This window comes from Ips typographus, linkage group LG16 (assembly GCF_016097725.1).
Source record: "Ips typographus isolate SLU linkage group LG16, UJ_Ityp_2.0, whole genome shotgun sequence".
Classification (NCBI taxonomy): domain Eukaryota; kingdom Metazoa; phylum Arthropoda; class Insecta; order Coleoptera; family Curculionidae; genus Ips; species Ips typographus.
The window spans coordinates 2,318,707-2,343,296 of record NC_138437.1 but is presented as its reverse complement, the minus strand read 5'-3'; the positions used below and the strand labels follow the sequence as shown (position 1 = coordinate 2,343,296).

General features: G+C 33.6%; 3 protein-coding genes across 6 annotated transcripts in view; 1 reads left to right on the top strand and 2 right to left on the bottom strand.

The window, feature by feature from the left end:
• LOC145738597 (muscle calcium channel subunit alpha-1-like) overlaps positions 1-18,201 on the top strand; it is a 69,959-nt gene extending 51,758 nt beyond the window's left edge. Inside the window, exons 15-30 of one of the 2 annotated variants that reach the window (XM_081993461.1) lie at positions 44-185; positions 1,248-1,380; positions 1,561-1,727; positions 3,875-3,962; positions 4,726-4,833; positions 5,933-5,985; positions 6,040-6,658; positions 6,709-6,792; positions 6,857-7,054; positions 7,112-7,223; positions 7,277-7,425; positions 9,385-10,050; positions 10,392-10,711; positions 12,619-12,890; positions 14,304-14,459; positions 15,466-18,201. In XM_081993461.1, coding sequence (XP_081849587.1) covers positions 44-185; positions 1,248-1,380; positions 1,561-1,727; positions 3,875-3,962; positions 4,726-4,833; positions 5,933-5,985; positions 6,040-6,658; positions 6,709-6,792; positions 6,857-7,054; positions 7,112-7,223; positions 7,277-7,425; positions 9,385-10,050; positions 10,392-10,711; positions 12,619-12,890; positions 14,304-14,459; positions 15,466-15,626 — 3,428 coding nt within the window. In that variant the 3' untranslated portion in view covers positions 15,627-18,201. Of the gene's footprint in view, positions 1-43; positions 186-1,247; positions 1,381-1,560; positions 1,728-3,874; positions 3,963-4,126; positions 4,235-4,725; positions 4,834-5,932; positions 5,986-6,039; positions 6,659-6,708; positions 6,793-6,856; positions 7,055-7,111; positions 7,224-7,276; positions 7,426-9,384; positions 10,051-10,391; positions 10,712-12,618; positions 12,891-14,303; positions 14,460-15,465 lie in introns of both variants that reach the window. The other variant, XM_081993460.1, reaches the window with a different exon arrangement.
• A 1,616-nt stretch (positions 18,202-19,817) lies between these two features.
• Positions 19,818-21,036, bottom strand: LOC145738843 (uncharacterized). 2 transcript variants are annotated; one of them, XM_081993940.1, is made up of 4 exons: positions 20,669-21,036; positions 20,332-20,556; positions 19,971-20,118; positions 19,818-19,915 (listed from the first exon to the last, which is right to left on the bottom strand). In XM_081993940.1, exons 1-4 carry the CDS (start codon positions 20,736-20,738, stop codon positions 19,909-19,911), a joined length of 450 nt encoding a protein of 149 aa, XP_081850066.1. In that variant the 5' UTR covers positions 20,739-21,036; the 3' UTR covers positions 19,818-19,908. The 2 variants fall into 2 exon arrangements, with proteins under 2 accessions (XP_081850066.1, XP_081850065.1); XM_081993939.1 differs by having other exon boundaries at positions 20,332-20,559; positions 20,669-21,010.
• A 1,502-nt stretch (positions 21,037-22,538) lies between these two features.
• On the bottom strand, positions 22,539-23,833 carry LOC145738842 (BLOC-1-related complex subunit 8 homolog). Of its 2 annotated transcripts, XM_081993936.1 has the most exons (4): positions 23,815-23,833; positions 23,324-23,447; positions 23,096-23,273; positions 22,539-23,037 (listed from the first exon to the last, which is right to left on the bottom strand). In XM_081993936.1, the coding sequence occupies exons 2-4, from the start codon at positions 23,367-23,369 to the stop codon at positions 22,776-22,778; spliced, it is 486 nt and encodes a 161-aa protein (XP_081850062.1). In that variant the 5' UTR covers positions 23,370-23,447; positions 23,815-23,833; the 3' UTR covers positions 22,539-22,775. The 2 variants fall into 2 exon arrangements, with proteins under 2 accessions (XP_081850062.1, XP_081850064.1); XM_081993938.1 differs by lacking the exon at positions 23,815-23,833 and having other exon boundaries at positions 23,334-23,452.
• Positions 23,834-24,590: the final 757 nt, after the last annotated feature.

The window sequence follows — 24,590 nt, the reverse complement described above, 5'->3', positions numbered from 1 at the left end:
AGTTTTTAAAAGGGGGAACAAAAACGATAAAAGTTATTTTCAGACGAAGATGGTGAGGACGAGAATGATATGGTAAACCAAATAGAATCGGCAAGACCTCGTCGACTGTCCGAGGTTACCATAGTTAATAAAATCAAACCAATTCCGAAAGGCAGTGCCTTTTTTATATTCTCTTATAAAAACAGGTACGCTTTAGTGAACAGAACGTAGCTGCAGATTTGTTGTTGTTGTTTCTTTTTTAATTATTGATTTAGCAGGAATATAAGGTTCCTATAACCTAACATTGGTATGCTGCAGCTATGTTGATCAAAAACTTGTAGTAATAAGTACTGGTGTAACCTTACAGATAATGATGACTACGACGATAATCAAGTAGATGATTCGCAGCCACGACGTCTTTCTGAAACAAAACCTTCTCAGATCGTACCGATCCCTCCTGCTTCGTCCTTCTTCGTTTTTTCTCAAACTAACAGGTGAAATAGACGGGGTTAGGACTCATCAAAGTGTGACCGCTTTCCCTTTATCTTTTTTATTTTTGAGCACTGCGCAGCTTTTTGCGCATCATCCAATATGTCAATCATCCAGTAGATGCTGTTGTGGTTTTTCCCCTTGAGCTAAACAACAATTTTCAGATACCAGTAAAATGGGGTTGAGAAGATTTTTTTGTTTTTTTGTTTTCAAACCCAGATTTTATCCGCAGCAAGTGATTTTAATGTGACTTTCTGCAGATAAAGTTGTCATTGATCCTACATCTTTTGGAGTGTTTCATGTGGTTTTACTACTCTTTTACGGTGTTCTCCACAGTTTGAGGTGTTATGGTGAATTAATCCTTATAGAGTAGTTTTGCAATTGTTTTAATCACATCCAATTCAATGTATTTAACCAATACTAAAATTGTTTCTGTACAAGTATGTCACTAAGATTATCTTTCTGACTTGCGAAAAATGTTGAGGTAATATTCTCAGGAAATTACTCTCTAATAATAGAATCTCTGAATAGAGCCAATAGACTATTTCCTAATTATAACCAGAGTAAAAGGGTACGTACTTCTTCTGCCCTTATTTAAGGTTTGATTTTTAAATTAATAACTTGAAACCAAACTTGTTTCCATTTTAGGTTTGTATTTAATCAGCAGAGTTCTTACTGACGTACTTGTTCTAACGTTTAGGGTCGTGTATAAATCATAATTAAAATTTGAACTACTTACTGTTAAATACTAGATAAGTTTTAATAAATTGATGTTTTAGGTTTCGAGTGTTGTGCCATTGGTTATGTAACCATAGCTACTTTAGCAACATAATCTTGGTCTGCATTCTGGTTTCTTCGGCTCTCTTAGCGTTAGAAGACCCTATTCCTGATAAGGACAATAAAAAAGCCGAGGTGAGTTTGTGAGTTTAATTTTTATTGTTGTGGGGTCCCAAATTTGACTTTTAGTTAGAGCAAATTGAGTATTCAAGCTAAGTTGGGGTTATTCCTTTCTATAATATGTTGCAAGTCAAATTGGGCATCGATTTAAACGTTCAATTCGAAAAAAACTAATTTACCTTGTTTTTTTTTCAGATTTTAACCAAGTTCGACTACATTTTTACCGGAATATTTTCGGTGGAATTAATTCTTAAGACTATTTCGTACGGGTGCATTCTGCACAAGGGTGCCTTTTTAAGATCTGCCTTCAATGTTTTGGATTTAGTTGTCGTATGTGTTTCTTTGGTTTCAATATTTAATAGGTAAGTTTTTAAACTCAAAATCCTTAACATAATATTGTTTTATAGTAAACGGTGTCTCTCACACAAGTAGAGTTTACCCTAATTATTAAATATTCAAAGTTGGATACTAAAAATTCGTATTTGCATAAAAATTATTAAGGGTGTAAAGCTATCTGAAACTATCCGGATATTTTAGCGACGCCCTGTATAATCTGCTAACATTTACATTGTTCCCTTAATGTGTTGACAAGTGGTCTAATAGCATCGCCACTATGTACACGTTTAATGCATAAACTTAAGGTGTTAAGACAAATCTAGAAAGCATCCTAAACAAATAACGCTAAAACTGCATATGTTACGTTTAAATTAAGAGTCAGAATTACAACCACTAAAAAATTGGTTATCATTTATCAATAATTCAGATCTTTTTCAGCATGACATGAAACCCCTGTTTAATAACATGTAAAAATGTATTAATTAATTATACAAATGAAAGTAAATGTCAACAATTGGCATTACTTTACCAACTTAATAAAATGTCATAAAATCTAAAAAATAGCTAAAAAATAGCCTATTAAGTAAACATACAAAAATAAATTTATTATGGATATTAATCCCAACGTAATACGATAAATAATAAAATAGGCACATTAATAATTTAACAGACAAATGGACAATAAAATCGTATTTTCCTATTTGATTTTTAGCATGATTTTAATCATGATTATTATAAAGTATGTTTTCATAACAGTATGCATGCTTGCTGTATGTCTTTCAAACTAACGAAATAGAAATGAAGCAAGGTAGAAACCGGTTTATTCAAGATTCTTACCAACTTTATTTCAAATAAAATATGTTATATACAGTGTTAAAAAAAAGCAGTATTGGCTTACTACTTCTTTATGAGCACCTCAGTATAATTTAAATGACCCTACTAAATATTGAAGAACCGTAAATCTTTTTTTATTATTTTTTTTCAAACTTTGTATATTTTGCAAAAAATCAAGTCTCTTGTCACTAAATAGATAATACAGGGACATTTCGATAAGTTTCTTGCTATTTAAGTACCCTGTGTTTCACGTTGCTTAACTCTTTTGCTATTGACCCTGTAAAGTATAGTAAATACTAGTAGAGGAATTACTTTTATCCAGTTTAAAAAGAATCCAAAACTAGCATCAAATATTTTATTGCATAATTTAGTTCTGGGGACATGGACAATATGTGCAGAAAATACTACCTAATTCCTTCTTTTGCTCAGATTTTTGGACATTTTTTGATAACATAAGATAACTTCTGCTGCTTTCTCAATACAACCTACTTCTTCTTCTTGCCTAGGTCCTGTTGGCTATTAATCAAACACTAAAAGTCAAAAAGGAAGATGTTAATAATACACCAAAAGTGATTACATCTTGATTTGAAAGTTATCAGAAAATGGCTTTTACCATGGCTGTTTAAGCGCAGTAAAGAGTTATTAGAATTATCTTAAATTTCACAGTAAATTATTGCGCCATTGAGCTCTAAAATATTATGATTCATAATTTTAAAATCCGTTGTATCTATCAATTTCAAATAGATTAAACATTGTTTATTTCCTAAAAAAAGCTTAATCAAGGTGTAAGTGAATTTAAGATACAGAGTAACACAAATATTCGATTTTTTTTTAAATGTATATTGTCATTTTCTTTTTTTTAGTAAAACCGATGACACTTCCGACAAAACTCTCAAAGGTCCCCATACTAAATTTTATTTAAATTCAATATTTAGAATTAAAATAATTCTTGTCACAAGAAGATAGATAGAATCACATAAATAAGAATGAAACGTATTACTTTTTCCTATCCAGCATGCCGCCCATAAAAACGTAAATTTGATCATAATCCATCTTGTATTGGTAAATAAAAGTACTGAAAGTAATTAGAATGACTTTATTGTGGATGAAATTGCTATATGTTATGTTATGTTATGTGTTACAAATTCGATGCATTAGCATTGCTATCTCAAAAAGTATAGTTCATAGAGCTTTAGTTAAATGGAGGAAAGTTGCGCATTTTATTGTATTGTACTTGGTACTTTAAGTTTTTTAAATAAATTAGAAATTTAAATTGCACCTGAAAAAAAATAAAATATCAATATATTGGTACTTGATTAATTTTTTTAATTCTTTTCAGTCAAGGGGCGATGTCGGTGGTAAAAATTTTGAGAGTTCTTAGGGTATTGAGACCACTTAGAGCCATCAACCGTGCCAAAGGACTGAAGGTAAGGACATATTTCTTTTCGCGTAGATAATTATTAAGAAGTCACTATTATACCTTGTATTTTTATATATAAGTGTGGCAAATTGTTACAACTTAAAGTCAGAGGTATAAAAATATTGACGGGACTGACCCAATAATTGATTAAAAATTACTGTCTGTCCTTAGCACGTAGTCCAATGCGTGATAGTCGCGGTTAAGACCATAGGCAATATCCTGATGGTAACTAGCCTGCTTCAATTCATGTTCGCGGTAATTGGAGTCCAGTTATTTAAGGTAGGCACCAGCAGTCCGTTGTTGTCCTGCAAATGCACCTATGGGTTGGTTCCCAGCTGCAGCATCGAGTCAAGTTGTATCGTACCGCTACTAACCCGCATGTGTGCGGCTTTGCAACGTTTCGATCCGTCTACAGCGAAGTCATCCTCAACCACTTGTAGTCATATCTAGGGTAGGGCACCGCCGCCGCTTGGTCGACCCAGGGTGCATTTGAGACGGCTGCGCGATGCCCCACCACTCTTTGCCTGTCTTATTTTAGTAAACGCATACAGGTCCCACCCCGTCTGTTTTACGTCAGAGCGACCGTAAATATACCAAATTTGTTGTTTGGGCGTCAATGTCACACTGTAAAGGACAAACATTTATGTTCACCAAATCCCCTTCCTCCTCAAATTAGAAACGTATTTTAAGTATCTATAATATAATAACTGTTGTACTTGTGTGCTTGTAACTGACTGTTTCGTTTGTTTCATTCCTTCCACTACGACTAGTACGTAGTCAAATGTGTGATAGTAGCCATTAAGACAATTGGCAATATCATGCTGGTTACCTACCTTCTCCAATTCATGTTCGCTGTCATTGGAGTGCAGCTCTTCAAGGTAAATCCCAAACGGGGCTTCAGCGCCGTAAATGTGCATGTTCTGTCGTAGCTGATGACGACTACGTAGTAGCATGAGTAGGGCGCCTGCGTCGCCCGATCGCTCAGCTCACAGACCACGCTCACGAATCACATACTCCAATTTATTTTCTGCGACTAATTTGTATCTATAGAATAATCGACAACTGTATTGTAACATTTATTTGTGCATGTGATATAGAACAGCATTATTGTACGTAGTAGTAAATAAAAACGTTTTCATTCCTTCTATCATAATATGTTATACCCTTTGACATTCAAAAACATCAATTAATGCAAATATATTTTTTTGGTTAGTCACTTTTAGCCTGTATGTTTGAATAGTTATTATTTTGTATTATGGATCTACGCGGCTGCGCAAATGCAACCCAGGTAGCTTGGGCTGAACTACAAATTAGCACTAGAGGATGACAGAATTTAACTGATAATGCCGAGCAACGGTATCTAACACTGCGATGTCGACAAACCAGATGCACTTACACTCTTTTACGTTGTGGATTTTACTAGTTATGACTACAAGTGATCGCCGTTTTTTATCCTATTTTTGCATGCTGTCCGTTTCTGTGCAACGGAACTAATTTGTTTCACTTACTACAGATAATCACGCCTTTGCTCAATCTTAAAAAAGTCTTTGCATGCAATGCTTTTCTGCTACGTAGTACAACATATTCTTTGAATAACCAGGAAATGTAATCTTTGGTTTTGTCTGCTCAGTCTGAGCAATTTTATGCTCTTAATAAACTTTCCTGTCTGCCTGTGAACTATGTTCCAGAAATTCCTATGTTGTCAAGCTTTTCCTATGGTTTCTTCCACGCACACCCTGTGTAGAGTTTAGTGACCTTCATAATCAAAAATAGCGGTCTTAGAAAAGTTACATTAACAATTTAAAATACTTAAACATACTGCCTTAATTTCGAACACTGCCAACTATCATAAAATACATTGAAGTTAAGGTTTAACTAGTGTTTTTCTAGAATATGTTGCGCTACGTAGAATGCAATTTTGCGTTTTCTGTCAAAAAACCAAATAAACCAGAACCTAATTTTTACTTCTATGTTTAGGGTAAATTCTCTCATTGCACCGATCGATCAAAACTGACAGCAGCAGAATGCAAGTAAGTTACACAGATCACATAAACTAACCGACAAATATTAATCCTAATTTCCAGCGGAACGTTTCTGGTTTATGTGGATGGAGACATTAATAAACCATCCATGAAAGATAGAGAATGGGAACAAAATAAATTCCACTTTGACAATGTTGCCAAAGCAATGTTAACCCTTTTCACCGTATCGACTTTCGAGGGTTGGCCCGCGCTGCTTTACGTGTCAATTGACTCAAACACTGAAAACAAAGGACCAATTCACAATTACAGGCCTATAGTAGCTGCTTACTACATCATTTACATTATCATTATAGCGTTTTTTATGGTTAATATTTTCGTCGGTTTCGTTATCGTCACATTCCAAAACGAGGGTGAACAAGAATATAAAAACTGCGAGTTGGATAAGAACCAGAGAAACTGCATAGAATTTGCTTTGAAAGCCAAACCTATTAGGAGATACATTCCCAAACACAGAATTCAGTATAAAGTTTGGTGGTTCGTAACATCCAAACCCTTTGAATATGCAATTTTTACATTGATTATTATTAACACCATAACTTTGGCAATGAAATTCCACAATCAACCGGATTTGTACGGGTTAGCACTGGATTACTTGAACATGATATTTACTGCAGTGTTTGCTATGGAATTTGTATTTAAACTGGCAGCTTTTAGAATTAAAGTGAGTTTTTTTCGCAAAAAAAAATCACTTACTTACCTGGTATTTTTCAGAATTATTTTGGAGACGCTTGGAACATTTTTGATTTTTTTATTGTTTTGGGGAGTTTTATTGATATAGTATATCAAGATGTTAGCGTAAGTATTTTATCGCTGTTTGTGATCTTCAGGTTGTTATGACACTTTTTGATCCATATTTCAGCCTCCAGGACCAAAAAGAATAAAGTTATCTGGAAACTTCTTTCGATTGTTTCGTGTAATGCGTTTAATTAAATTACTAAGCAGAGGAGAGGGTATCAGAACTCTATTGTGGACATTCTTCAAGTCATTTCAAGCTCTCCCTTATGTAGCCTTATTAATTGTCATGTTGTTCTTTATTTATGCAGTTATAGGAATGCAGGTAAGATTACCTTTTTAGCTGTAATTCTGCAAATATACTTTAAATTGTGGTTTTCAGATGTTTGGCAAGATCGAGAGTAACGATTTAGAGTCCGGCACTGCTTTGACAAGGAATAATAATTTTGCTTCGTTTTTCCAAGCAGTTTTAGTTCTATTTCGCTCAGCAACAGGTAAAATTCAGTCCATTTATGTGCACTCTAGTGAAAGAAACATACATTTGCAGGAGAAGCATGGCAAGAAATAATGATGGACTGCGCAGATACCAAAAGAGCGAAATGTGATAGAAGACTCAATCGTACAGAGTCTCAATATTGCGGCTCCGATACTGCCTATCCATATTTTATTTCGTTTTATGTGTTGTGTTCATTTTTGGTAAGTTTTTTTTAATATCTCTTTCAGAGTGAATTTTTAATTAACTACACAGTTTTCAAAGTCAAAGTTTAATTCAGGGAATATGTAAATATCTAAGGTTCCTGAAGAACCGAAAGTGAAAACTTGCTGAAAATACTCTCATTTCCTATGGCAAACGAGTTAGGAAAATCACATTTCCTGTATGTATTTTTAAAGACTCTAAAAGGTCAAACTCCTAGTCTTCTTTTTCTTTAAGAGTGTTGGTGATGAGCAGAATCTCGCTGACACAAAGCGGTTCAACGCTTTTCTGTTTTTGTCATCAGCTGTCTTCCTTTTAGGATTCCTGTTATCCCAATCTTCAGATCAACACAAAACAGTTGTGATTTTCTTTACTCCATTTTGCAGTTTTCAATTTTCTTATGTCATTTGCTTTAAGAACTTTTTAGTGGTCTGGTCATTTGTCTGCTTCGTACTCCAGTGTCTCTTTCAGTTCCTGTGTGGGTCCGAATTTCACCTTTCTATTTAGTTGTTTGAGCTAGTTTTTAGAAAAAAGGAATCTTATTCCCTCATTGTCCATTGAAGGATGGTGCTGGGTTTCTTAAGGAACTTGTGGAGCATACTGATACAAGATTTGTTTTGTTTGTCATATAAATTCTGATAACCGAAATGTGGGTTTCTACTAGATTCTGGATTGAATTTAGTAGCAAGACTGACACTTCTTAACTAAACACGTTGTTTAATAACACAAAACGACAAACATACAATAACATGTAGGAACTAAAAGAAACAAACTCAAGAACCAATTTCTCTTATCGTCATTTATGTTCTGACATCTTAGTATACATAGCTTATATGGTTATTTCTGTTACATCTACGGTCCTACAGTAATGGCATAGAACAGCCCGATTCTGAAAAAGCTTGTAAACTGGAATTGGAAAAAACTGTACTGGTTAGTCATTCAGCACCCTGTGTTTCCCGATTAAAGTTTTGGTCTTATGAAAATGACAGTACTAAAAAATATTTTATCTCTAAAGTACCTGATACAGGTTTTTTTTTAAAGTGCTGCTGATGTCAATCAAAGGATAGCTGCTATATCTACGTTTTATTTTCCTGTTAATTGTTTCTTTGAATAAGTGTTAAATTACAGATTATATCAAAATCACCTGAAGAGTATATAAGAAACCTCAAAATACAACAAACACAGTACCTTGTCTAGATGACTTACCATGACTTTGAAGAGAGTATTTGACACATGTGAAACATTTTGAAAAAAATAATAAACATAATAAGAAATAGATATTTATGCAAAAATAAGGAAAACAAAACACAAAGGCGTTGCCACGATAATTTAATAGGTAGGTTAACGGTTTCGGCCTAAGCCATCATCAGACCTAAAATACACAAAAGTGTTACCCAGAAACTGCTGCATTGACACAAAAAGGAAGACTTATAAAACAAAATATAAAATAAATTAATTATGTGGTAAGTTAACATAAAATGGTGAAACATCTAAAATGATAAACAACTAAATTAAGATTACAAGAGTAAATTAAGTAAAATTGCAATCATAAAAGTGTAAGAGCAGACCTTATCAGACCAAACCGTAGACGAAAAAACATTATTCCACAACAATAAATATACAGATTATGAAAATATTCTAGGTGCTTGGCTGATCAATATCTGAAGAAGTTGCAATAGTGTCTAGAAGACTTGAGGTCCTTGGATCAAGCAAAATTACAAGATATTATATAACCTTTGCAATACTTTCAAAATGACATTAGAAAAACTTGGAGCATTAGATCCTTGATTTGCTACCTTTTTAAATAAGCATCGTAATCTTGTCTTCTCCTTAGAAACAATACACTGTTTTGGTTCTTTGGTCAAGATCCTGAAACTGGCCATCGTGTCTTGCTTATATAATGTACCAATTTACTATACTCACAATTTCTAAACTGAACTAAATTAGTTTTTTATTTTTAGATTATAAACTTATTCGTAGCTGTAATTATGGACAACTTCGACTACTTAACAAGGGACTGGTCAATTCTAGGCCCGCACCATCTAGACGAATTTATTCGGTTGTGGAGCGAGTACGACCCTGACGCTAAGGGTCGTATCAAGCACTTAGACGTCGTAACCCTCCTTAGAAAAATTTCCCCCCCTTTAGGTTTCGGTAAATTGTGTCCCCATCGTGTAGCGTGTAAACGTTTAGTTTCCATGAATATGCCATTAAATAGTGACGGTACGGTACTGTTTAACGCGACGTTATTCGCGGTAGTTCGGACATCATTACGTATTAAAACCGAAGGAAATATCGATGACGCAAACGCCGAATTGCGCGCAGTGATTAAAAAAATTTGGAAAAGAACTAGTCCGAAATTGCTGGATCAAGTGGTACCTCCTCCAGGAGTGGATGACGAGGTTACAGTGGGTAAATTCTACGCTACATTCCTCATCCAGGATTATTTCCGGCGGTTTAAGAAGAGGAAGGAACAAGAATTGAAAGAGGGAGACAAAGACCAACATAACACTGTGACCCTTCAAGCTGGATTAAGAACATTGCATGAAGCTGGCCCTGAATTGAAGCGGGCTATTTCTGGAAACTTAGATGAATTGATTGATGACAACCCAGAACCAATGCATCGTGTAAGTTGATAATCAATATTAATATAATGAGTGATCTGAATATTGCCACTTAGGGGAATGATGTAGGAAAGAGTAACAATTACTTTAGTAGGTGCCGATGGGTAGAATTAAAGCCCTTAGGTGATTACTCTACTCATACTGGCAAGGGAGGAAAGTTAGACAACGCACCTTTTCTTCTTTTCTTGCCAGCACTGATTGAGCGTCGATGCTGCTTGTATACACTTTACAGTTTACAGTAATCCTAATCAGCGTAATTAGTGATACATCTTCTGAACAACTGTACATCACACTCAAGAAAACTTATTGAGTTTCTGTTTCTTTACGTGGATAATTTATTTCAGCGTAACCATTCCTTATTTGGAAGCGTATGGTCATCGATGAGACGAGGTCACAGTTTCAACAGAGCCAAATCACTCAAACTGAATTCGACCCAAATTAAAATCACACCAGCTTCCAGCGTTGACTATTTACCGTACAATTCAATCAAAAACGCTGTGGCTGATGGAATGAATCACATCACATCGATGAGGAAGAATGTGGGTCAAAACAAGGGAAGCGCCACTTCTTTGAATGACAGGTACCACGATGAGGAAATTCCTCTTAGGGCTCTGACGAATTTAAGAAACGGCGATACGGAGAAGAGCACTTATACCGTCATTGAGTAAGTTACATCAATTATTTCTTCTAGTATTCTACATAGAATCATGAACAAAATTGCGAACGCTTTAACCGGTATATTTTAGTTTGTAATTTTTTATTGGGCAACATCATTTTTTACCCAAGTTTTATGTCACACAGTGCTGAAGTTCAAAACAATTATCTTCAAATTCATTGACTAGAACATACAGTGTTTTCCGCAGTTGTTGTTCACAAAACGCTTGACGAAAGCAAAAATTTTGATTGGCATTCAGTAAAAAACCTTACATGGTGTTCTAATGTACATAATATCATGGTACCAAGACTACACTCCCAGTTTTGCTCAATCCATTGACTGCTTGCTCTATAATCACTATAAGTAACAAACTCGAAAGTGTGAGTGTGGCCTATTACTTGAGATATTAATACTACCTCACCAGTCAGTTCCTTCTGAACAAGATCTTCAACTCAAGTGGCATTCTTTAATTTAGGAGAATTTTTAGGTAGTCTTAATAAGTCTAATTGTTTATGTAGTCTGCAATGCCCTGGCAAGATTCTATGATCAAGACACCACCTCAGTTCCTATGGGTCATTTATCTTATTAATTAATTTATCAATTTGGATGCAGTTGTGTTGTTTTTAAAACTTCTTTACTTTGTCTGCGTAACTTTTTAAATTTATCCATATTCAGTCCATTGGAAGGATCAATAGTCTCTTATTATATGTGTACTATAGTCTGCTATAATTCCGAGCAATCTAGGGAAAAGAGTCCTTAAACAAGTCCAGTTCAAAAGCTGGACGCTTTTATGTTCTGTTGCCCAAGGTATCCCAGAACTCCTGAATTTAAAATCTTCAGCCATTTTAGTTTATTCAAATATCTGAATAATTTTTAATTACTCTGGTCGGTTCTTCAGTAAATACCTTTCTGGTAAAAAAGACATCTAATTCCGTTCTCACTTTCTTTCTTCTTACCTATTTCTGTATTACTTCATATCTTTGTGACTTGTTCTACATTTTTTTTTTCGCTCATTTTTTCGGTCATTAGCTTGCTTCTTCTTTCTGTGTTTGTTTCCTAATTATCTTAAGTCTTTGCCGAATTGTAATTTTGGATTGTATAATAATTCATTCTTCCATGTTATTGGAATTTCCAGTTCTTGTCGTATAATCATAGTATAAGGACTTCTGGTATTTAGAAACTCTAAACTGGTTCCTAAACCGTTTTGGTCTCAAGTTCTTAATCATCTTGTCTACTTGGTATAATTTGATAGGATTGCATTTTAAGATCTTTAATTAGTTCCATTCAGGTAATAAAAAAAATTCTCTCTCTCTTACTGGTTTGCTTATTTTTTCTATCTATTAAACTGGTTCAGTTTGTTATATTTAGCTTATTTGGATTTGCACTTCGTAACAAACAGTGTTGCTACTATAAAAGCGAAATTTTGGTATTCTGTGTAGACTTACACTGTACTTAATTCGTAAAACTATACTGGTTAAAGCGTTTGTCAAAATAATATAAATTCTACAATTTAATTTATGCACTAATTAATGAATAAAGAAATTTGTTTATTTTGGTAAATAGTGGAAAACATATTACATTATATTTGCTTTTCATCATAATTGGATTAAAGCTGGGTACACAATAAAAATGTGGGAGCATTATAGTTGCTTTTAATTTTCAGTAAATCCGGTTTACTGCACCCCAGCTATAAGGGTAAGCACATGCGGGGTGTGACATGGTGTGCTATTTTTTCAATTTAGCTTTTATCACAATAACTGTTTGGGTTTCGTGTTTTATTTTATTATTTTGATCGCTAACCGGTACTGTCTTGACAATCTTGTATAGAACACTGTACTATCTGACCCGACTGACACATGAACTGTTCACAAATACCCGTGGCCAGATCGTACAGTAAACATGTTTGCGTTGTGCAGTCTTCAGGGCGATAGTCAAGAACTAATGCCGCCCACGCCGCCCCCTCGAAGGCGGGCGGGGGGTGGAGGCTTTAGTCGCATTGCGAGCGGCCTCAAGATCGCGCAGGCTCAAGCTATGGCTGTGGCCGGGTTTCTGCCAGCACCGGCCACGACCGACAATGGAGCAGGCGCCCTTCACCCTCATGGGGCTTTGACGGATTTACTTCCTAGAATGGACGACAAGCATGCGCGTTGCTGTCTCTTAAACCATCGAGCTTCTTTCCATGGCCGAGGTTAGCCCGCCCAATCCCCCCGACGTGTAGGCCACTAGTTTTAGAAATCCAGTTATACAACTCCTAAAATTTATTTCAGTAAATCCAAAAAGTGTCTATACTCCGTCTACTTTTTAACTCTTTAATAAACTATTTTTTTACGATGTAATTTTGTATCAGTGGCATTTTTTATAATATGTGAAGAAATCTGTTTCTTCTTGTCTAACTTTGAATGAAAATGATGACAATACATTTTTAATTACCCATTTATAAAGTACTGATTCCAAATTCTTTCCGACGGTGTATAGATGAATGCTTTTTCTTCTCTTAAGTCTTTCTTAATTAAATGACTTTTTTTGTAACTGGTATTTCTTCAGCTAATTAATCATGTGGTTTCTAGAAATCAACTGCACGCTTGGATTTTTTATATAAAACAATTAAGACGATACATTCAAAAGTCATTTTGCATAGAAAACACTACACAAAACACTGACAATTTGGACACAAAATGAATCTAAATTTTGCGCATTGCAGGAAACAACGAAACTGGTCATGTTAAGTGTAGTAATCATTCATAATTTTGAATTAATACTTTTACTTGACTGTTCTCTTGACTGTCCTTGATGTGTCCATGCCATTAACTTGTCATCTGTGACATAGTTGGCTCCTTTTTTGCCATACCTTTAAGATAAACGTAAAATACAAAATATATATAATATAGTATCAAATATAATTTTAATTAAAACTTTAATACTTTTTTATAAGATATACAGTTTGATAGAGCAAAGTTACTTGTAGTTTAGCTGTAGAATAATACGTCCCTAAGAAGTTATGTACTCTTAGAAAACACCCTGAATACAATTTAGGAGGGTATTTGCCGAGAACATGTGAACCATTTGACGAGTGACAAAAATTGACTTAAGTGGTTATTGAAAGTAGTAAAAGTTGTAAAAAATACTGCATACGTTGTATATTTCTTCTACTATTAATAAAAACTCTGGATATAGGTTTGCTCTACTAAACTTAAAAGCATAATACAAAGTCATAACTTGTGGCTATTAAGAATTATGGTTATACTCTGGTATCTTATATGATAAATGTTACTGTCCTGAATGAATTTTCTTTCAAAGTTACTCTATACTAAATTAGGTACATTAAAACAGTTGATTTCTTCGAATCCAACATGTTTATGTGTTTGTATGTACGTTTTCCCGTTTTTGGTGCTTTTTGCATGGCTTTTAGAGTTCAGATATTTGACCTCCACGTTAGAATTGAGAACGTTAGAGACAAATATCTAACTGACGCTAAATGTTGCTTTTGTAGTATCCAGAACCCAGGCAACGATTTTTTTATTTTTGTGAACGCTGACTAAGGGTCTCTAGATGGCGTTTTTTTTTGGTATTTAAGGGTGAAACTAACTTTAAAAAAAATTAGTTCCAGTGTCACCTGGTGAGCCCAATGGACACGTGGCTAACGAAAGGTTAACCCATTCTCTACCAGGAAGTCCTGCGGAAAGAAGGCCTCCTTCATTTGAGGTTGTTGGTTCAGCCGAAAGTTTGGTGGGGAGGATTTTAGTTGAGCAAGGTTTAGGTACCAAATATTTTTTTAGTAGTGTGCAGCACTGTGTCCTGTAATTAACATCTTCGTTCGTTGGTCTAGACTAGATATCAATAAGCTTTCGTATAATAAACACAAAAGCACATTTGTGTCATTATGTTGTCAATTTTTGTTGACTCAAAATAGCATGTCAAGTTTTCAGTAATAATTTATTTTCAATTTTTCATATAATTAGAGCTTGGTAAATTTACATTTTAGCAAAACAATTTTTATTTGAAATGGAAGAGAGTCATTTCGTGAAAATGGTTTTTAATAATAAGATTTTGCTTTAATTTTGTCCATTAATGCCAGTCTTAGTGCTGATATAAACACATTCACTTTACTAAACAACAGCAGATTTTTTACAACCAGCAGGATTGTCTCTGTGAGTTTGACCAGGTTTACTTGGGGAATTTTGTTAAAATTTATTTTATCGTTATTTTAACCTAAGACAACAACAGGCATAACATAAATTATCGGAAAGAGCTACTTAATACAAAAAGATATAGATAATGCAGTGTTACTCACGCACTTGAAAATTGAAATTTTTGATAAATAATATTGATCTAGCAAAGCAACTCCGGCCAATTTTGTCAAAAGATGTATTTTTGGAAAAATAACATGATATCTGTCAGGATTTTTTTACTAAGGTGACAGTTCTCAAATTAATTAGAGTGGTTCCTGGAACGCATGCATCACAAAAAGCTCATAACTCGGTAGCTCCTCTTCTTTATTTAATTGGTTTAATTTGTAATCGTAGAATTTGAAATGAATATCTGGCTATCTTTCCGAAAACTGGATATAACTATAGTAAAGTTATACCAGAGGACATCTACTCAAGTATCTTAACTGATGTTTGCATGTGTTCAAACCATATAAAGTTACAAATGTCAAGTGGCAAACAGCAATTAAGAAATTTTAATGAGATACTTGATGAGATTTCCTGATACATATTTAACAAAGTAACTGAATTGAAATATTGCTTTTTCAATTTAACTAGGAAAATACTGCGATCCAGACTTTGTAAGAAATACATCCAAGGAGATGCAAGAAGCACTAGACATGACTCAGGAAGAGATGGACCGTGCCGCTCATCAACTCCTGCAACATGAACGTCAAATAAAAAGCCGCGGTGGACAATCCAGCCCTCAGCAATTATAGCATCACAACGTTCTATCAACCACATTACCAAGTGCCTAAATCATTCTTCTGGTCCAAGGAAGACTAAAATTATTAGTAACGCGTAGTTTTCTATCGTATATGGATTGTTTCTCTAACGTTGCCAAAAATAAAAAAGCAACTTTCCAGATTTGTTTCGTTTCAGAAATTTATGAGTTGTTGTTAATGCATCACTGTCTCTTGTGTTTCATGTCAGTGAAAGGCAATTTAATGATAATTTTTCTACAGGGTCCATTACAGCTTCTTGCTCTTCAATTAGTTTATTGTGTAGACGTAAGAAGGACGAACGTTTTTCTCATTCTGTAATTAGTTTAAATTTGAAACTTCCATTATTAGAGACGATTTATAAAAAAGTATCGACTTTTGCACGACACGTGACAACAATTTCAACCTTAATTTAAGCAAATAATTTTAGGTTTGAAAACAGTTTTAAAATTTGAAATTAGTTTCCTATGGTCATTACTTTCAGATCTTAGGAGCTATTGCAAGCTATCTGACATTTACATAGTGCCCATCAATAGATTTTTAACAGTTTTAGCTTATTCACACAAAAAACGTTTGTTCATCGTAAAATTGGCCTCAATCTTTTTTGTCTACATCCAGCGTACATTCCGAACACTTACGGACGTATGCAATCACAGTAATTTTGAAAGTTTGACTTTAGACTGTGATTTTCTTTCTAGTGCATGCCTAGTAGACATCCACAGTCTACACTTGATTTAAATTTAAACCCTCAAAATGTCTAGTGGTGCATACGGCCTTTAGAGGGTTAATTATAATAGGTCAGATGACTGTCAAACTTTGCAAATGCCCATATTACTTTAAATTTAAAATTGTCCTTTCAAGATTACGTGACAGTTGTTGTCGGTTAGTGGCTTGAAATTTAAGTCACGTGGCCTAGCTTAAGTTGACTGATTTGATAAAACAATCAATTACAGATTGAGTTAAAACTGCATAGAGCGAATGTTACGTAATAAATCAGCTAAAGAGGTAATGTGACTAATTATCAAATGATCTTACATTCTGTAAACTTCCATGTATGACCTTTTTTTCAAATTGTTTTTCAATATTATTTTACACTACCATAATAGGTACACAGAACGTTTCTTTTAACGACGAGAAGGTAAAATTTGTGTATATTTTGATTTTTTTATAATATAAACAAGCTTTCAGATTCTACATTTTTGAAAAAAAAGTATTAACATATTAACTTGGACACCCTTTACCTCGTAATAAGCGTAACTATTTCATCGCATAAACCAGGTATTTACTTCAAATTAGCATATTATCTTTTCTCTTCTATTTTCATCACTACTTAACTATTATATGCTAACAGGTTTTATTAAAATTTTATTATTATCTGCTCTTTTTAATGGCAAAGTAAAATTTTCACTTCTTATAGGAAAATCGGTATTTCCACATTTTACCACATGTTTAAAGATATACGATATAAGATTTTGATATATATAAAAAAACACAATTTTTGATAATGATTTGAGTCTCTTTGTAACAGGGATTTCCCACACATAATCATATTCATGGTTTTTCTGGACACTATTTACAGTACTTAGTTACTATTTACATAATCTCACTTCTAAATCCCCAAGGAGCTGTTTAATGGCCACTGTATTGTAGTAGTAAGTCAGAGTACGTACTTACGTACTACTAGACTGATTTTTCAATTATTACTGTAACTTTATACTTGGAGCTGTCATTTAAACATTGTGCCTTCTAGTCGGTTAACTTTAGTGAATTAGAAGTTAAAGTTTTTAAAATATATTTTCTCATAGAATATTTCCAATGATAAACAAATCAACAACATGTCATGGGATCAACTAAAACTTACACGGTGCCAAAAATTTGCCTCATCTGCAATATTCCTTCTGAAACTACATTACACTCACTTCAATTTACAAATTTACAAGATAATGGAACAAAGTCAGAGACAGTGATGCATGTTTACCGACGTTGATATCTATAATATAATTTTGTGATTGTGATATTAGTAAATTTTTTTGTTTTTTGTGGAAATTTTTCATAAATATTGCTAAAAAAATAAAATTAAACGCAAATTTTGGTCAAACAATTTCCATTGTACAGGGTGTGAAAATTGTGGACTTCTGTATTGCCAAACGTGTCAAATAGGTAGGTAATATAAAATACATTTATTTGTCAGTTTATAAAGCTCATGTTTTTGTTTTTATAACTCTACATTGGGTGCTATCAGTTCTTTGACCTACGGATATATAAAATGATTAATTTTAGAAACATAGAGGCACTCTTAAAATTGTCTCTTAATAAGAATCAATTTTGCTCATATAATTCTCAAATCCTTTTTATTTGGTCCCAGGATTGAGTAACCCACATTTTCCGGATAGTTTTTTACAGCGACATACGCACAAAATGGTGAATTTTGTTTCCATCAACCCATATTTTTATTATTATTGTTGATTATTATTGCTGTTTTTTCGCAATTTGATTGTATATACAATAAATTAAATATTATTAAGTTTAAAATATGAATATTTTTATTTAGTAAATTAATATTGAATATCTTCATGTTTGTTTTATTTTTATTTCCCACCCTGTTTAGATGTAATAGTGCCGGAAAAACAGGAAATCTGGCGTTTTAGGTTCATTTTTCCAGTAAAGGCTAAATGTGTATACCTCTCCACGCTAAAATATTCTGTGATCATCAGTGTAATCAAATGCGTTAACTGCAGTTTTGACGCACAATTATAAAATCCAAAAGAAATTGAACTTCTAAAAAAATCCATTTAGTTTTATATTGGCGTTTATTGTCTGTGTATCCTTTTTAAATGTAATGGTACTGGTTCGTTTACCACCATTTGCACTGTCGTACTTTAATCCTAGCTTAAGAAAAGTTTGGTTCTCTGGTATTCGAACAATTATCTTACCCCACCTCTATACCTCTAATTGTCAAGTTTTTAATAGTGAAGTAGATATTTTGGTATCTTAAGCTCATGTAGTTTATACAATTGTCCTTTATGCCAGACACTGTCAAACGCTTTGTTGATATCCATAAATAAGCATGCTAATCTTTTGTTATCTAAATGTGTAGTTTGTAAGTTATTTGTTAATATGAAAAGTAGATGTATGGTCGAATGGTTTGGTTTAAAACCAAATTGGTATGGTGGTATATGCTCACCGATCAAATTTTGTTGAATGTTCGAAAATTTTGCTTAGTACCAGTAGTAGTGTAATAAGCCTGTAGTTTTGTACTTGTGTGTTGTCTAGTCCATTTTTTGTTCATCTGTGTTAGTATTAGTTGATGAGTCTCTGGAGATTTTTTAGAGTCTTGTTTGTGATGTTGCATTTTCCCGATGCAGTCCCAATTATCTTCATCAAAGTTAGAGTTTGTTGAAGTTTTAAATGCTCTTTGGAAGCGTTCGGCAAATGCATCTGCTTTATCTTGGTTTGTATAAAGTTCAGTTCGGTCCTTCTCTATTCTACCGACAGCACTTGTTTTTTTGTATTGTGATGTTTTTTAATTTTTGTGCAGTAAGATTTTCCTTTGTCTTTTTCAATTTCTTGACATGCGTTTAACCATTTGTCCTGTTTGTATTGGTCTATTAGTATTTTTATGTTTCTGTTAAGTTTTCGTTTCAAAGTGTCATCTTTAGTAGAGATGTAATTACGGTACAGTTCCCTTTTGTGTTTTAAGTCGTAGAATAAAGTTAGGTAAAGACAAACTTTCTATTAATAAGTCTAGATCTAGGAGTCATTTTTTTTGTATTAATATTAATTATTATCATACGATGGTTAGACATGGTTAGACGTCGCTTTCCTAACGTAAATTTCACGTTCTATTTATGTCGTCATTGGTCCGAGACATTGAGAGGTCACTTTAACGTCACTTTTTTCAGGTCATTCACGTCATTCAACTGGCCATTTTTGGTCAGCACATGACTAGTTTTGAACGTTAATTTCACGTTTTTATGTTTACATTTATAGTAATAATCTAATCTCTCTCGCTTTGAATAAACGTTGATTTTGTTATTAAAACTTTGAGTTTAACTTGAGTACAACTCAAAATTTAGATCGTGACAATATTACCCGTCTTTTGACTTAATAGTCGCATTTGCGTTGTCGCTCAATGGAGTTAGCTAATTTTCCATTTTACCTTGATTTTTTTCATATGACACACTCATCAAAACAGTAAAAAGATTTATTAATATATCACATAAATAAATACAAAAGTAATGACTAAATTTAGTTTTTTGGTGGTGTTCTTCTTCTTAATTTAAAAACTGAAATACGTGTTAAATTAGTTAACGTGAACATAATATATATTAAGTAACTTACACATCTCCACCGCCACCATTAGCTTGTGCCTGAGCTTGAGCTTGTGAGAAGCTTGCAGAAAAAGGTCCAAATCCAAAAGAGGCTGATTGAGCTTGTGCTTGAGCTTGAGCTCCTGACCCTCCATGACCACCAGCTGCTCCTGCTTGAGCTAGAAATTGTTTACAATAGACTATACAGATTTAGTTTTCAAACTTAAATAACACATAGTTGCAGTTATTTTTTTCTATACTAACTGCAAAAATTATGTTTATGAAATTCTTTAGTATTTCTTGGTAATATTGACACTTTTCAAAACTCTTTTTAGTAAGTTTTTTATTAAATAATTTGTACTAATATGTGCATTTCTTATTTAGTTAGGTACCTTGAGCCTGTGCTTGAGCTTGTCCTCCATATCCCCCGCCATTGTAACTTCCAACTGGGTAACCTCCATAACCTCCTCCGTGGCCTCCATGTTCATAGCCGTGACCACCGCCGTAACCACCTCCATATCCACCCCCATGTCCACCCTTAATAATACCAATTATAATCGGACTACCACCTCCAAATTTCTTGAAATGATGAGGGTTGGCAGACCTGGGTAACCTCACTTCTGAAAATAATGTTTTATATGTACCACTGCTATTCAAAAAAACTATATGACAAGAAGTTTTTGAACTGAATTTAAAATTTTAGTGTATTTCTTCAACAGTTTATCTTACCAGTGGATTTGTATGGTAAAGCCAAACATTGTGCAGCAATTCCAATGAAAATCAAGAATTTAAAAATCATTTTAAATTAATAGTCAAGCGGACCAGTAGTTGTTGTTTCACACTTTTTCGGAAGTAAACTTGTCTTATTACCAATATCGCGTTCTGTATATAGATATACGAAAATCCCCACTTTTGATATGCTTGTTGTTCTTGAAAGATATTCAAGATTTGGCCGAAGGTTTTTTTTAAATCCCCAATGAGGAGAAAATCCTAAACGTAGATTTTGTCGTGTTTTCTATAATTTGGTAGTGGATCCGGAAGTCACACATGACGTTGGCGCTCATCAATTTTGTATATCATTATTTATTTTATCTCCCGTTCCGCTAGGTAAACTGACATTAACCTTCGTATAGTTTGTTCTTAATTAGTGATCCTCGGGTTTTTCTGTATTTCTGGGATTTTTAGTTGTTTTGGTTACCGTAAGGTAATTGCCTGAATTATTTTTATAATTAGTAGGTCAGGTAAGTAGCAATTCGTTGTCATTCAACTCTAAGCTAGTAATTAGGTGGTTTACGATTCATTCCAAACTAATGTACATATTGCTTGCACATTTTTAAATAAACCACCCAGTATATATTACCCAATTTTAAGCCATTTTGATATGTTTAGGGCATGTTTTATCAAACAATTGAAGGTTGTTAGGGTCGAGACTTGTTTCAAACAAATTACAACTCACCTATGGAGTTTGTCCTTATAAGGAGTAATGGTAAAGCAAAAATAGATCCTAAGGACATCCACTATTTTTAACCTAATTTCATTGTTATTGACTGAAGAAGGAATTTAACTGCAGGAACTCAATTTCCGTTTTCATCAACTTGTTCTAATCAGCTCTGTTATGGAGCTTTGTCTAATAAACTGGAAGTTATCTTACGCGAAATTAGAACATAATACTTTAATTCCGTCATTTGACGCAGGTGGTATTCCTAGTAAGAATTTTAATTCAATATGCAATTTTATTTTTTGAAATTATTTCCATTCCCGGAAACTGAAAGAAATAAATAATTTATGTGGTTGTTTACTTTAACCCCTTTTAGCTCCAACAGCTGATGATCGATTCCTAATGTTTAAAAAAAATAATAATAATATAAAATACAATGTTTTACTAGTTTAATTGAGATAAATCTGTAAATAAGACAAGTTTTGTTTTTTTTACCTGTGTGCTATTGAGCGATCATATCTTATACATAACCCTCTGTATCATATGCAATAACCTGACAAATTGTTTTTGATTTCATACTGTTTTTTTTGAAAAGTACTATAGATGAGAACGATTTAATTACTAACCTTTACAATTATGAGTAACAGTCAAGGCTATAAAACAGTATAAAGGTCGGAAAATCGACCATAACAAACATCGTAGGTGTTAAGGTCGTGGTCAAGATTTTTTTAATTGTCCAGTGGATGTATAGGTGCCAATAAATTGAGACCTTTATTGCGAAAGTAGTATTGAAAATGACAAATCTAGGTCGAAATATTAGTTTGCAATTTTAATTTGATCATTTATAACAAGGAAGACCTTTAAGATTTATTAACAAAATGTGTCTTGCTGGGAATGAAGGTTTTCTAATAACCTTATCAGAAAATTTGAGAGTAGAATGAACAGTGTTCAACCAAAATATCAAAGTCAAAAGTGACTTCCAGTTATAGAGAAAGTAGACCATAGCTTCTAGACCAAATGAATCTTATATTGCTCACTTTAATCCTGGCAAAGGCAACTCCTGAGCCCTGAAGTTTAACACCAGCTAAATGTATGAAAATGTAAAAAATTTGTTACTGTGTGTCCTTAAATGGAAAAATAAGCAATAATTAAAAATAACTATTAAGAAGAGATATTTTTATTTTCAATTGCTATTTTCAGCCCACTGTCTCAATGAGAACTGTTTTTAAAAGTTATAGCTAATTACATCCAAATACCCACTGACTAAAATTAGATTAAATTACAAAAATTCACACTTGAGAGTCAAAGAACATAAAAAAAAAAAAAGAAACAAACATAGAGTTATTTTAAATTAAACTAAATATATCACATTATGCTGTATTCCTTCTATATAATTCACTAGCTGTTTGTTGAATGTGTAGCTTTGCTCATCATACTTTCAACCCGATTTGCAGTTTCCCTAACCACATCAGACAGTTCAGGGAGTTCAGGTAAATCTAAGGTGATATGAGCAGAGAATCTTTTATATACTGAACCAGAGTCAACTTTTTTTCTTCTTGATTCCTCGTATTTCAGTTGTTGTTTTAAAAAAATTGCATTTTTTAAGCTCTCTCTTATGTTATCAAAGCTTTCTCCAGCATTCTTCATTGATTTCAAGGCTCTAGAAGCATACCAATATTAATTTTGTGTCAGGATTAAAAACAACTTACTATACTAACCCTGCTGCATATTCCATGTCATAGCAATGCCCTTGTAGTTCAGAATGTAGCTTTTCCACATCAGCTCTTAGTTCAACCATGGGATTTAGGGCTTTCCTAACGTGCTGCTGAAGTCTGTAGAAAGCTAGAGAAGGCTCATTAGCTACAATATGCATGTTTTCAGATATTCTTTCAGTGGCTGAAACACTTAGGTTAGAATAGGTTACTGTGTAATGATGTAAGGGTTACCTTTGCGTACTTTTACTTCCAAATCTGAATCTGAGTTGAAGGACATGATTGTTTTTCTTTTAAAACCGAATAATCAATCACTAATCAGTAAAATTTAATTTAAAAAGGCTTGTTTGTTTTTGTCCAGTGTTGCCAACCGTTTCACGTTCTTTGCCGCTACCGGCTATTCAATATTCCGCTACATTTGCCAAAACTCCGCTACAACCAAAAAAAAAGTAGCCTAAGCGCGATTAAATGGTATTTTATTTGAGAATTAGTTTTATTTGTTCAGTTTAACTTCAATACCTAGTTTAAATAGTAAATTTTTTTGGTAAAACTGCAGATTTACGTTTAACTGTATACATACCACTGCTTTATTTTTACTGTCTGAATATATTTAAATTTCCGCTACTTAAGCTACAATATGTTAATTCTGCCGCTACGCCGCTACATAGATCGAAAATCCGCTACAGTAGCGGAATTCCGCTACGGTTGGCAACACTGTTTTTGTCGAATGTTGTCAACTAGTCACTTGTCAATAATGTCAACTGTCAAATTTTTCTTTTCCTTTTCTGTCATCTGTCAGTATTAGTAACTATAGGCTATTTTAAAATAGTATTCATCACTCATCCTAGAATCAGCAAAACAGAGCGACCCCCCTTATACATCGTGGGCTAAATGCTTTTGAAAAAAAAATACAAAATTTACCGCACAAAATTGCAAGGGTATAACCTTCCTACTTTTTTGATCATATAATTAAACTTTTTCCAAATTCATTTTTAACTGCTTAGAATCATAAAGTGCTTTATTAGCTACTGCAAAACCGGGTTTCAGCTTCTTGAATAACCAGGAATAGTTTAATTATCAGTAATCATGTATCTTGACAAATGGTGAAGGCCCTTAAAACAAATTTCCTTCAATTAAATTAAGGGCTGCGCTGCGTGGCAATTAAACAGAACACTGTAATTTTGCATGCTATAGTAAGGCCGGTCGCTAATAGATGGTGTACTCTACTTACAGGAAACCTTAAATTAGATCCAGCTGCTTCCAGGAGTTGCGGACAGAGGGCGCCACACGCATAGTACCGCGTGTGGCGCCATCTGCTCGCAACTCCTCGAAGCAGTTACAGATAAATTAAAGTTTCCTGTAAATAGTTTACACCCATCTATTGGCGGCTGATGTTACTACAACGCACAAAATTGCAGTGTTCTGTTTAATTAGCAAGTGGTGTGGGCAACCATTTTTTCAGGCCTTCACCATGTATCAAGATTTCTGTATTGATAATAAA